Source organism: Vipera berus (genome assembly GCF_964194415.1).
Source record: "Vipera berus genome assembly, chromosome: 1".
In the NCBI taxonomy this organism is placed as follows: domain Eukaryota; kingdom Metazoa; phylum Chordata; class Lepidosauria; order Squamata; family Viperidae; genus Vipera; species Vipera berus.
Genome location: NC_138202.1, coordinates 199,353,995 through 199,367,684, shown reverse-complemented (window position 1 = coordinate 199,367,684; position 13,690 = coordinate 199,353,995). Strand labels below are relative to the sequence as shown.

At 40.8% G+C, this 13,690-nt stretch overlaps 1 protein-coding gene across 1 annotated transcript; it reads left to right on the top strand.

Moving 5' to 3' along the window:
• Window positions 1–8,315: 8,315 nt before the first annotated feature.
• On the top strand, window positions 8,316–13,337 carry PROKR1 (prokineticin receptor 1; the record flags this gene model as incomplete). Its single annotated transcript, XM_081319519.1, has 2 exons — window positions 8,316–8,803; window positions 12,641–13,337. The coding sequence occupies 2 exons, from the start codon at window positions 8,316–8,318 to the stop codon at window positions 13,335–13,337; spliced, it is 1,185 nt and encodes a 394-aa protein (XP_081175645.1).
• Window positions 13,338–13,690: the final 353 nt, after the last annotated feature.

Below are 13,690 nucleotides of genomic sequence, written 5' to 3'. Positions count from 1 at the left end.
CACACCGAGAGGCTGCACGCCCAGTCCAGCTCCATGAGGGGCAGGGCGGGAAGCCGGCCGGGAAGAGGGACCGGGAGCCTGGGCCGAGCGCGCCTCGGCCGACGGTGAGAGGGAAGCAGCACATAAAAAAGAGGCTGTGGGCGGAGCTGCCCCACCCTGCGCCGAATGGGAGAAGTTCAAGGCCTGGGGGGGAAGCAGGAGGGGCGCCAGCCGTGGCGGGGTGGCGGCTGCCCTCCGGCGCTGCCTGCCGCCCGGGAAATGCTGCGCCTCGGGGGCCGGCAGAAGCGCGGGAGAAGCGGGAGGGCCGGCGGGGCCAGTCAGGCCTTCGCCTCCTCTGCGACGGACAGGGAGGGCAGGGCATGTAAGTATTTTCCGGCGTATAAGACAAAAAACCTTGAAAAACTTCTTAAAAGTAGGGGGTCGTCTTATACACCGGGTCGTCTTATACGCTGGAAAATACGGTGTGTGTATATATATATATATATATATATATATATATATATATATATATATATATATGTATATGTATATGTATATGTATATGTATATGTATATGTATATGTATATGTATATGTATATGTATATGTATATGTATATGTATATGTATATGTATATGTATATGTATATGTATATGTATATGTATATGTATATGTATATGTATATGTATATGTATATATGTATATATATGGATCTTTGGTTATTCGGGTTTTTCCCCGCGTAGAACTAAAGGTGTAGGCGCAACGTTTCGACGGAATCCCATCATCAGGCTGGTGGCTTTAGCTTCCTTCTTCTGGGAGAAGCATGTGGCTGTTTGTTCCTCTTTTTTAAACTGCCAGAGGGGGTGTGTTCTGTGGGTGGAGGTGTGCTCTGATTGGGTGGGGGACCAAGTGTGTTCTGATTGGGTGGGAGTGTGTTTTGAATGGTGGGTGTGTTCTGATTGGGTGGGGGTGTGTTCTGAGTGGATGGGCTGGTCTCAGCTGCCAGCTCCAGACCTGAGCTGGTGAGTTGTGCTGCTTTTGTTCGGCTTCGTGTTTGTGGTGGTGCCATGTTTTTATAGTGAGTGTCAGTTTGCTTATTGTGTGGTTTGGAGGGGTTTAAAGTGGCTGATGTTGCAGCTGTAGTTAGGTTTCTGTTTTGTGGTTGTGCCTCGTTATCATTGTGGGTTTGGATTTGCTTTTTGAATGGTTGTGTGGTGGTGATGTCATGTGATGTTATCATGAGTTTGGGTCTGGTATCATTCTTGGTGGTTGGGCCTCGTCTGTCAATCAAGGCGGGTTTCCAAATGGCTGGTAGGCGAGAGGTATCATCTCGTTTATTCATGCTGTGGGGGCGTTTTTCTATCTCAATGGCTTCTCTGATTATTCTGTTGTTAAAATGTTCAATTTTGGCGATAGTTTTGGTTTTTTTAAAATCAATTTCATGTCCCGTGGCTTCAAAGTGTTGGACCAGGGAAGAAGTTTGTTCTCCCTTTCTGAGAGAGTTTTTGTGCTCTTCAATGCGTGCACTTATTCTTCTGTTGGTCTGTCCGATGTATGTGGTGGGGCAGGTGGTGCATGGGATTTCGTATACTCCTTGGTTTTCTAACCCAATTATGTCCTTGGGGTTTCTTAGGATGGTGGATATTTTTCTGTCTGTGTAGAATGCTGTTTTGATGTTGTGTTTTTGGAGGACCTTGCTGATTCTGTCTGTGGTCCCTTTTAAGTATGGGAGGAGGGCTTTGCCATTTTCTTGTTCTCTGTCTTGGGTTTTTGTAGGTGTCTCTCTTCGGATTAAGTTGGTAATCGTGTTTCTTTGGAATCCATTGGCTGTTAGTACATTAGTGAGAGTGTGTAATTCGGTTTTTAGGTGTTGTTCGTCAGCTAGGTGTTTTGTTCTGGAGATGAGTGTCTTGGCTACGGAGTTGATCTGTGCTGGGTGGTGGTGTGAGAGTGCGTTCAGATAGCGGTTTGTGTGTGTTTTTTTATGGTAGATAGTGTGTCCTAGGGAGCCGTTGGATTTCTTGTAGACTAAGACATCAAGGAAGGGGAGTTGATTGTTAGCTTCTGTTTCCATGGTGAATTGTATTTTGGGGTGTAGGCTATTGAGGTGTATGAGGAAGTCATCCAGTTTTTCTTTGCCGTGTGGCCAGATTACAAAGGTGTCATCTACGTATCTGAGCCAGAGTTTGGGTTTGTGGTTGGATTTTTCTAGAGCGAGGGTTTCAAAGTGTTCCATGTAGAGGTTTGCGATGACAGGTGAAAGGGGTGATCCCATGGGTGCTCCTTCCATTTGTTTGTATCTTTGTCCATTGTAGATGAAGTATGTGTTAGATAGGCAGTGGTTGGTCAGATCTAGGATGTGTTTTGGGGGGTTGTATTTATTTAGGATAGCTGTCAAGGCTTCTTTGATTGGCACTTGGGTGAAGAGGGATACGACATCGAAGCTCACAAGTAGGTCACAGGGCTGTAAGTTTAGTTTACTTATGATCTCTATGAATTGGAATGAGTTTTGTACGTGTGAGGTGATGGAATTTGTGTAAGGCTGTAGTTGTTTGGCAAGAAATTTGGCTAGATTTTGTAGAGGTGAGCCTATGGGGCTGACTATGGGTCTGAGTGGGGTTCCTTCTTTGTGTATCTTGGGCAGACCATAGAGTTTAGGACATCTGGATGATTTTTCTCTGGGAATGATTGTTTTCTGGATCTCTTCACTGATGGGGGTGGCTTTTATTTTTGATTTTGTGGTTTTTTCCAGGTAGGTGGTGGGATCTGTCTTGAGGAGTTTGTATGTGGAGTCTCGGAGTAGGTTGGATAATTTGGTATGGTAGTCAGATGAGTTCATTACCACCGTGGCGTTGCCTTTGTCTGCTGGCAGAATGATTATGCTGGTGTCATTTTTTAGGTTAAGTAGTGCTGTCTGTTCCTCTTTGGGTAAGTTGCTTTTGGGTGGTTTGCTGGTGCAGAGGATGTTGGTAACTTCGAGTCTGATTTTGTTGGCATCATCAGGGTTAATTTTGGTCAGGCTGGATTCGACTCCGCATATAATGGCTTCCGTGGGAATGTGTTCGGGAGCGACTGCAAAATTAAATCCTTTAGACAGGACGTTGGTTTTGGCTTTGGTGAGAATCCTATCTGAGATGTTGTGCACAGTTTGTTTCATGTGTTGCTGTGGGAGAGGAGGGGTTTGTTTCTGGCGTTCCTTTAGTCTTCAGAGTTTATTGGTGTGTGTGTCTGTTTTGTAGGCAGTCTCTGTTTCAGCTCTCCAGACGGCGATTTGTTTGAATTTGTCCCAAAGTGTGGGGTGGATCTTGTTGCTGAGTTTGAGGTGAAGTGTGAGGAGGTCTCTGTTGATTCAGTCCAGGAGGAATCTTTTTGTGTGGAGTTCATTTCTGATTAGGGCCAGTTCAGTTCTTATCAGGATGCGTTTGATGGCTGCAGAGTTGGAGTGGAATTTCAATTGGAAGGATGTGGGGATTAAATTTTGATCTCGGCAGTTGCGTAGGAATGTGAGGTCACACAGAATGGAAGCTCTTCGTACTTCGAGTTTTTCGTAGGTCCTAGTTAGCTGGTAGATTTCCTCCCCGTAGAGGTAAGATATTTGTTTTCTGAGGTTTTCGCGGGTGTTTGTATGTGGATCTTTGGTTATTCGGGTTTTTCCCCGCGTAGAACTAAAGGTGTAGGCGCAACGTTTCGACGGAATCCCATCCGTCATCATCAGGCTGGTGGCTTTAGCTTCCTTCTTCTGGGAGAAGCATGTGGCTGTTTGTTCCTCTTTTTTAATGTATATATATGTATAAACACTCAGGGTAAAGGGAAAGAAACAGAAATCCAGAGGGAAAGCCCTATATGAAAATCAGAGACAGGAAAGAGGTAAATTGACAAGAGAGGAGAAGAAAGGCCACTGAGATCTGGACCCAAAAGGATTCAAAGTCATTAAAGCAGTGGGGATGAGCATCTCCTTCCGTACTTCCTTGTCTCATCTTCAAGGAATCCAGGCTTTCTGCAATGAGGAAAAGCTTCGTGGAAAAGCTAACGACCACCTACATAAATAGGATTTACCACATAAGTGAAGGCAGGTGACAATAGGCTCAAATGAAGGCTTTTTCATTTGGTTCCCCAAAAGGGGAAAGACCTCCCATGAGAGATTCAGTGGGCACTCCTACCCTGGCAATTTTGGAAAAGCAAACCTTGTCAGAGATCATTTTGAAACTGTGATTACTGAATATGGGGTTGGTATCAATAGTGAGTCATTGCTTTATTGATATTTCAATATTACCATTCTATTGCTTTAAATGGTCAGATAATGTGATTTTTAGCAATAGCAATAGCATTTAGATTTATATACTGCCCTATAGCACTTTACAGCACTCTCTGAGCAGTTTACAATGTCAGCATTATTTGCATATGCCCCCCCCAACAATCTGTGTCCTCCTTTTACCAACTTCAAACAGATGGAAGGCTGAGTCAACTCTGAGCCCCGTCAAGATCAAACTCCAGGCTGTGGGCAGAATTTGCCTGCAATGCTACACTTTAAGCACTGCTCCACCAGGGCCTGTGCATTTTTAAGGTGAAAAGATCTTAACTTTCAAGTAAATATGTACGTGTGTAGAACCTGAACTCACAATGTGTACTAGAAATCTCTCCTAATAATTGCCACTTGAGTAGATCTAGTGTAGCATAGGGTTAATCTCTTGGACTAAGATGCAGAATTCATTCAGACACAGCAAGTCACTGTGTAACTGTGGGACTATGGTTGACTCTCAGCCTAATCTTCCTCATAGGATAGTAATAATGTAATTATGGTAAAAGGGAATACCCCATGTAAGCCAACATGAGCTCCTCAAGAAAAGACTGAATCTAAATATAGTAATAACAACAAACGCTACCTAAACATACATACAAGTAGCTTAGGTAAATCAGTCAGTTTGGGCAATGAAAATAAAACCAACAGGGCTCCATATAGTCCATTGCTGTATGGTAAGATTTAGTAGTCACATATTCCTGGAGGCAGAAGACCCACAAGTGTTTCTATGTATATTTAAAGGCCAGTGGACTAACTATTTGTAAGGGTTTTTTCTCACTTCTCTTGCATGTCTATAAAAGGATGTAACACAAATCATATGGCAAGGTGGTAAAATTAGGAAGCTTGAGAGATCAGAGATGGGAGAGTGAAATTGGGAATCTGTTTCTGACTTAGATTTTAATTTAAAGGAGGAAAAGATTTCAGGGGTTTATATTTTTTCACAAATGGCCTTAATGGTTCCTTTGAGGCACCGCAAATTCCACAAGGAGCCCTTAATATTTTTTTCATTCAGTGCAGAGTCATGCTGATTTAAAATCAGCCATGTCATAGGGTTTGTGACGTAGATTTAATGAACCGAATTATCAGTGCCAAGATGTCTGAGAACATTCATTAAATATTTCACCTACATACAGGGGACAAAGTAAAATGATGAACATAAAAAACAAAATTTGAGACAGCAGTGCCATTAACTGTAATCACTCGGTGGCATTTTAAAAGGCTTTGAGTTGGACAGAATATTTCTATGTGTACTACTCATCTTTTATCCCAGTATTTATTTATTCAGTTAGAACTTGAGAAGTTGGGAAGGCAGCTTTCATGCAGGAAATTCAATCACACGAGGCTCCAGAGAATGACCAACCTCCATAAACCTTTGAAATGGCATTAGCTGCCTAAAACAATTTCAATAATTGAGACTTCTATCGAGAAAAGCACTTTGGAAAATCATAATTAGCAAAATGCACAATTCATTTTGGAGAGGAGAAGGAAAAAGAGAGGATCTCTGTGGCTTTCCAATGATTTAAGGAGATCACAAGGACAAGTGTTCTAAGATAATTTCCCTTGTCAAAGACAAAGATAAAAAAAATCCATTTTCTTGAAGACTGGGCAAAATACACACATGGATTCTTAAACATACATCACATGTGTATCAGAATATGACATACAGAGTACTGCCTCTTTAAAATTACATATGCATAAAGATGCCACCTACTGAGGATAGACTTTAGATGCAGACACAGAGAGAGTCGGACTTCTGTTCATGCTCAGCTCTAAAGAAGACCTGCATTCTGCAATTCCATCTCTAGAACCAGACAGCATTCTTCATTTCACTATCTGTGCAGCAATTTTCAAGACACTACAATTATTCTTGGGATTACAGCCTAGGAAGAAGTCAGAATTTGTCCTAAATACAAGCTCTAGAACAGGTACAGTCTGATTTATTTATTTAAAAAATAGCTTCGTTTTTATCAGCAATGTGATAACAGTACATACAATTTACTAGTTTGTTTGAATTATATCTTTCTTTATAGTCAAGGCATGCACTGATTTTAAGTTTGGATTTTTCTGCTTTTTTTTTCTGCCAGAGAGAGAATAGTTTGACATAACACCCTTCTCAGACATTGTAGCGATTAATCTTTAGAAATTTACACTTTAGTGCTAAGGCTATTTCTTCGGGATGGAATTGTAGGAAACACTGACATAGTCAGTGAAACTTATTTCTGATACACTTGGTGCTGTTAGACTTTTTTCTCTTAAATTTTACACACAAAAAAGTATGTGAATGTCAACTGAACAGTAACAAAGATTTGATCTGGCAACAGCCTAATGCTTCACAAAATTTCTAACAAGTCTGCAGTTTTTACTTTTCTTTAGATGGACTCAGATGAAAGGTTTTCCCTCTTCATTTGCATCACACATTTCTACCACAGATGAAACATGATAAGTAACTGAACTTTCCCAGATATATTTCTTATGGCAAAATCTAGCTGCTCGTTGCCCTGAGAATCCTGACGTAGTGTTAGGAAATTATGCTTAATTATTTGTTTAGTTATGTGATTGTTTATGGTGGAATTTATAGGCTGCTCCAATGTATGATGACTTGTGATTGATCACCATAAGCAGAATACTACCCAGACAAAATACCTGATGCTGTTTGACATCTCCACAATGCAAAATAGGTCCAACTGTTTTGCAGCATTTGGGATCCAATTGCTCCACTGGGTTTGGGTAGTTACATCATTACATGTAAAATATACAATCTGATCTTGCAAATTTAAATATCAGTCTTCCTTCCAGTAATGGAAGCATAAACACGAGACTACATAAGATAAGGTCACTTATGAACTGTTATATACAAGTCCTCTTGTTTTCAATCCCTCTTTCTTTTTCCTGGGGAGGTTTGCACAATTTCTAACCAAAACAAACAGATTGGATTTAGGACATTCTTTTCCATGGAGTCCAGAGGCTATTTAAGCAGCCATATAGCACTGCTGATTTTGTTGTAACCAACCAAAATTTTTGCATTTTGTATTTTTGCAAAGCATTTTTCATCCTATAAAAGGTCCAAAACTGTGGTGAAGTTTGAAATTCAGTTAGCTCTATGAATCCAGCTTATAGATTCACTCGAATGGTCCAATACAGAGGGCACAGTATACATTTGAGGGATGCAATATTGAAAATCCTCCTTACTCATGACAGGGGAAAGCCCTTCCTGACCAGAACTCCTATCAAGGAAGGCATCAGAGAACCTTACCCAAAACTTTGGGTGACCGCCCTTGATTTATATAAGCATAGTATCTCCAAGCATCTGAAGAATTTGGTTCCCTTGCCCCTACAGGATGGAATCATTGATTCCACTGCACAGTAAGATTCTCCAACTTCCCTTTACTTTTGTGCATTTGGATTTATTGAGCCTTCGAGGCTGGGGTAGTTTATTCCTGTCAGGAATCAATCAATCAATCTGTTTTGTTGACTTCAACAAAAGGTTGAGAAATTTAAACTGGTCCTGGAATTATCTGCTTGCAAAATAAAATCTTGCTGGCAGGAAACTGATCACACTCAATTTAATTACTTGGGTGGCTAAAATGCAAGGGTGGCAGTTTTGTTCCTCTAGGAGCCTTTCGCAGACTGCAAAAGGCTGAAGGAAATTTAACTTTATTTCTTCCCTCTCGTCGCTGTCCATCACCGAGCTCTGTCTTTGCATGGAAAATATTCCTACCTGAAAAAGCCCCTCGTGTGGATTTGAAAACTGACCTTGTTTTGTCTGAACGTAAAGAAGTGGGAAAGGATCTTAGAAAAAGATTTGTCCTTCCCAATCTTTGGCACGCCTCAGGATAAGCTTTTGGGGGAGAGAATGGTATGTTATCCTTTCTCTAAGTGGCTTTACTTCTTTCCAGTCTTGAAAGGTGAAGAGGGATACTGCTGCTGTTGAAGATGTTGAGAACATGACTTGCAGAACGGTGAGATTTCTCCCATGGATGGTGATGAAAAGATAGTTCAACACAGCGTCGCTGAAGAAAAGAGACAAGACCACCACCATGAAGCAGGAAGCACATCATCCCAATAACACATACCCACATACCAGCTTTGCTGCTATCTATGGCAACCACATTGGAGACTTCCCTGCTTACCAAAACTTCACTTTCAACTTCAGCTACAGTGACTATGATCTGCTCTTGGATGATGGTGACGATATGACCAAGACTCGCACTTTCTTTGCTGCCAAAATTGTCATTGGTGTGGCACTGGCTGGCATCATGTTGGTCTGTGGCATTGGCAACTTTATTTTCATTGCTGCTCTCATCCGTTATAAGAAGCTGCGGAATCTCACCAATCTTCTCATTGCAAACCTGGCTATCTCAGACTTCATTGTGGCCATTGTTTGCTGTCCATTTGAGATGGACTATTATGTGGTACGCCAGCTGTCCTGGGAACACGGCCATATCCTCTGTGCATCCATCAATTATTTGAGGACTGTCTCCCTCTATGTTTCAACTAATGCACTCTTGGCCATTGCTGTGGACAGGTAAGGGGGCTATTGGGAAGCTAGGGCTGACTGGACCCAGGAATTGCTGTATCTATTGTTTTTGCAATTAGGTTCCCTGTTCCTCTCTTCTTTTCTTTTCTTTAAAAAATTATATGATTTATTGGAAGCATTCTTCCATTTCAGAGCCCTTCGCCATCATTGCACTGAAAGATAAATCACAGTTATCGTTTGACATCCAAAGCTGAGAGTTGTAATCAAAAGCTGCTAGGGGAAACATCTGACAAAGGTTGCTAGATCTTGGCAGAGTTATGTGCAGATTGAAAGTGGGGCCATAGACCTGCAGTTTAGCAACTCCCACCAAATACCACCTCAGATCTGAGCAGAAGTCTTCCACTTATACTTCTGCTTGGGATAGTCTCTTCTGGCTTTCTGAGAGTGATATTGATGGCTTTTCTAAAGTTACTCACCTCTGGAATTCCAGTGATCCTAAGTTACTACATTATAATGAGAGGCAATGGATGTCTGCTCTTTAGAAGTGGTTATGAAGAAGGGAGGAACACTGTGGTTGCTGGAAATGGATCCAAAGTAATAAGCTTTTTATTTTCAAAAACCCAGCTCTTTGTTTGTTTCACATGCTGATGTTGTTGTCATTTGCAGAAGAAAGCAATTTGCAGAATTAAGGCAAAACATTTTTGAGAATTGTGTTTCCCCAAATGACTGCTAACCCAGTAGAAATAAGATTTGATTTTGTAGTTTTAGAACAGCATCTTGTACCCATCTCAGATATAAATCAAAATGCTTTTGCTTTGTTTGTCCTAGTGGGACTTGATCACCAAACCATTTACTGCATTTCAAACATCAGGTTTGGAAATATCTAGAAGAATTTAAACAGTGTTCAAATATGGAAGGCAGGCAAGGCTGAAAGGAATATCTTTTTGGTGTAATTATTAAGGAGGCTGCAATGAAACACTAATCATGAACAAAGATTGCCTAATTTCCCCTCCACAAGAGAAGCTATTGTTTCGGGCAACAATCCTACATTAAAGCAATTATGTAAATCTGCAGGCTTTTTAAAAAGATTTAAATAGAACCCCAAAGTAATTCACGGGATTCTTTTGCATTTGAAAATGGCAAAGTTTGGATAAAACAGGTATACATGCTCTATTAGCAGCAACTCTTAGTGTCAGTTAGATACTTGTACGAAAAATGTTCTTGGTGTTAGCTTCCCTACAAATTGCTAAACTACAGTCCCCATCTCCTTAACCAGTACAGGTAGCCCTCAATTTATGACCACAACTGAGCCCAAAATTTATGTTAAGTGTGAAATTTGCTAAGTGAGTTTTGCCCCATTTTACGACTTTCCTTGACACATTTGTTAATTGAATCCTTGCAGTTGTTAAGTTAGTAAGATGGTTGTTAAGTGAATCTGGCTCCCCCATTGACTTTGCTGGTCAGAAGGTTGCAAAAGGGGATTGTGGGACCCCAGGATGCTGCAACCATCATAAATATGAACCTGTTGTCAAACGTTCGAATGGAAATCACGTGACCATGGGGACGCTGCAATGGTCATAAGTGTGAAAAATGGTCATAAATCACTTTTTCCAGTGCTGCTCCAACTCATTTGGAGAGAATGCCAAATTGTGGAAGGCTTGCCCAGATGACCTCCTATAAAGATAGCAATCCTTTCTGTTCAAGCATTAATCTTGGAATGAGCTAAGAATGTTTATGACATCCACCTTCAGTGGCCTTTGACATATTCAACATCTGACAGCATGTTTGCAATATACATTGATACATTCCTCAGCACATGCTTTTATAGGCAATTATAGTCATGTGATAGCTTTGTAATATAGGCTAAAAATGTGGCAGAATTGGAATTTGTCATTCCCTTCTAAAATCTGGATCCACCCTAGAGATATCAATCTTATATTTGAAATTATAGGATGGTCCAACATGATTCTCTAAATATTTACATCTTTAAATGTGCCAGATTAATAGCAATGTGGAAATCTATAAATAAGTGTATACTCCATTCAGATAGTTTACTCTGTGGTGTATCAGAAATAATTTTTCTACAGTTATTTTATACTACCTGTACCACCATCTGAGATGTTGGATCTGATGTACAAATAATGGGATCCACTTGCTCAGCAAAGGTCAGATAGAAAATGTTGGAGAGCAGTGGCATGGAAAATATTATGCTACAGCAGAGAAGATTTGGCAACAAAGAAAAGACAAGATCAGATTTATTTTTTATTGTACTGCCTGACTTTGGAGAATGTCACTGTAATGTAGAGACAAATAATTCTCTAGGGCTATACAAAACTTCAGTCCAATCACCTAACTGAAGATGAACTATGACAACCTCCACCACCCTCCCATGTACACCCCCGCGCGCACACAAATATATTAAAAGTGAAGCGATCACATTATGGACTTACATCATTACTGACACCTTCCCTAACTATTCCAAATAGGAGCTGTGACTTTCCATTGTTGAAAGAATCTTGCTGCTCAGACTCAGAAGCCTCTTCAGACTATTAGAACTAAGAGGTCCTTGGTGCTCTCTGAGCTTGGTTGTTTTCTTGCAGATGTTTTATTACCCAAACTAGGTAAAATCATCAACCGAGTTCAGAGAGTACCAAGGACTCTGAACTACAAATATTTATTGTTACTATCAGAACTGCTGTCCAAGTGTTCAAGATGACACAGAGTGGCTCATCAAGCGAAACCACATTGGCTCTGAAACTCAATGAGGCAAGCTGAATCATCTCCCCAATGCAGATCCAGACCTCTTCAGGCAGGACCATAACTCTCACACTGTCAGTCATCCAAAGTGCACATCACACTAAGTCAGGGGTCTTCAAACCTGTCCTTTTATGACTTGTGGACTTCAACTCCCAGAATTCCTCAGACAGCCTGGCTGAGGGATTCTGGGAGTTGAAGTCCACAAGACATAAAAGGGCCAGGTTTGAAGACCCCTGCACTAAGCCATGGCACTATAAATAGTGGCTTGATCCACACATACATAAAACCATAAATTGTGTATTACAAACTTCAACATATGGATTTTTTATGTTGTACACAGCTGTAAAGTGTAAAGGGTTGTGGAAATAATCTTAGGAGTCAAGAGAAAGTGCCACAGCCTAAAATCCAAAGGACAAATGGGGAATAGAAAAAGTGTCTCAGAACTGACCTTCCATAATTCTCCAGAATTAAAGGCAGGGGCGGGCAGACAATGTGTATGATTGTGACCAGTGTCTGCAGGTTTATCTGAAATCTGAAGAAATTACAGAAAATTGATCTCAGATTCCATTGAACAAGTGGTATCTTGCTCACATATTTTTTTCTGGAGTTATCATGCCACTTCCTATGAATCTCTAGGGGGTGCTTTATTATTGGATGCTATGTACTGCAACATTAATGGAAGAGATCTTTTAATCAAATATTAGGGCAACATCTTCTATCTTGGTGGCCTGCAGATGTTGCTAAACTATAGTTAACCACACTGTATTGTGTCGAGGAATGGTGGGTGTAGTAGCTCAAAAGACTGGGGTATGCAAAGTAGGGAAAGCTATATTTGAACTCTACAGAGCAATGATGTTGATGGGAGCTGTGTTCCCCACTTGAAATAAAAATTATACTACAGCTTTGAATGCAGGATAATGTTTTTTTGCCAATTGCTCAGAATTAGTAGCATTATATCAATGATACAGTGTCTACAATTCCATTTCTTAAATATTGGAATAAGAGCAGCACAACAACCAATAAAACAAATTGCCATTTCTATTAATTATACTATAAGCTACTTTGAAGCAAGCAAAACAACAAGTGGCTCTTTTCTAATACAAATTTGGAAACTTCTGTGTTTTGCAGGTACCTTGCCATTGTTCACCCATTGAAACCTCGGATGAATTACCAAACAGCAACCTGTCTAATTGCTTTGGTGTGGATCGTCTCCCTAATCATTGCAATACCATCGGCCTATTTTGCAACGGAGACCGAACTATTCATGATCAAAAATCAAAAGAAATTTTTCTGTGGACAGATTTGGCCAGTCGATCAGCAGATGTATTACAAATCCTATTTTCTGTTCATCTTTGGGGTTGAATTTGTTGGACCAGTCTTCACTATGACTCTCTGCTATGCCAGGATCTCACAGGAGCTTTGGTTTAAAACTGTGCCAGGCTTCCAGACAGAGCAGATCAGAAAAAGGCTTCGTTGCAGAAGGAAAACTGTGCTGGTGCTCATGTGCATCCTAACTGCCTATGTTCTCTGCTGGGCACCCTACTATGGCTTCACAATTGTCCGTGACTTCTTCCCCACTGTCTTTGTGAAGGAAAAGCATTACTTGACAGCCTTCTACATAGTGGAGTGCATCGCCATGAGCAATAGCATGATAAATACTATGTGTTTTGTGACAGTCAAGAACAACACCATGAAATACTTCAAGAAGATTATGTTGCTTAGGTGGAGGTCCACCTACTATGGATCCAAGGCTAGTGTAGATATGGACATCAGAACCAGTGCAATGCCCATCACTGAGGTGGTGGACTGCATTAGACTAAAATGAAGTCTGGAGAAATATTGTCTAACAGCCAAGGTTCCCTAGCTTCATTCACTCACTACTTTGCTTTCTTTTCTTCTTTTTTAATATGTCAAAATTTACCAAGGAAGTTGCTGTCCAGCAGAGCACAGACTAAACAAGATCTTTGAAATGCTCCAGAAAGCAGAACACTAGGCACAACCAGCTTTATCACTTTGTTGTAACTCATTTTCTCTGGTGTGAAATTATATTTACTCTATATCTAGACTGGAAATCAGCTTTTGATAAAAAAAATGGGATTATTCCAAAATCTAAGATTCTTTCTTGACTCTCATCAAAATCCCCATTACTTCATCTTGGGACAGAAGCAAGCAATATGC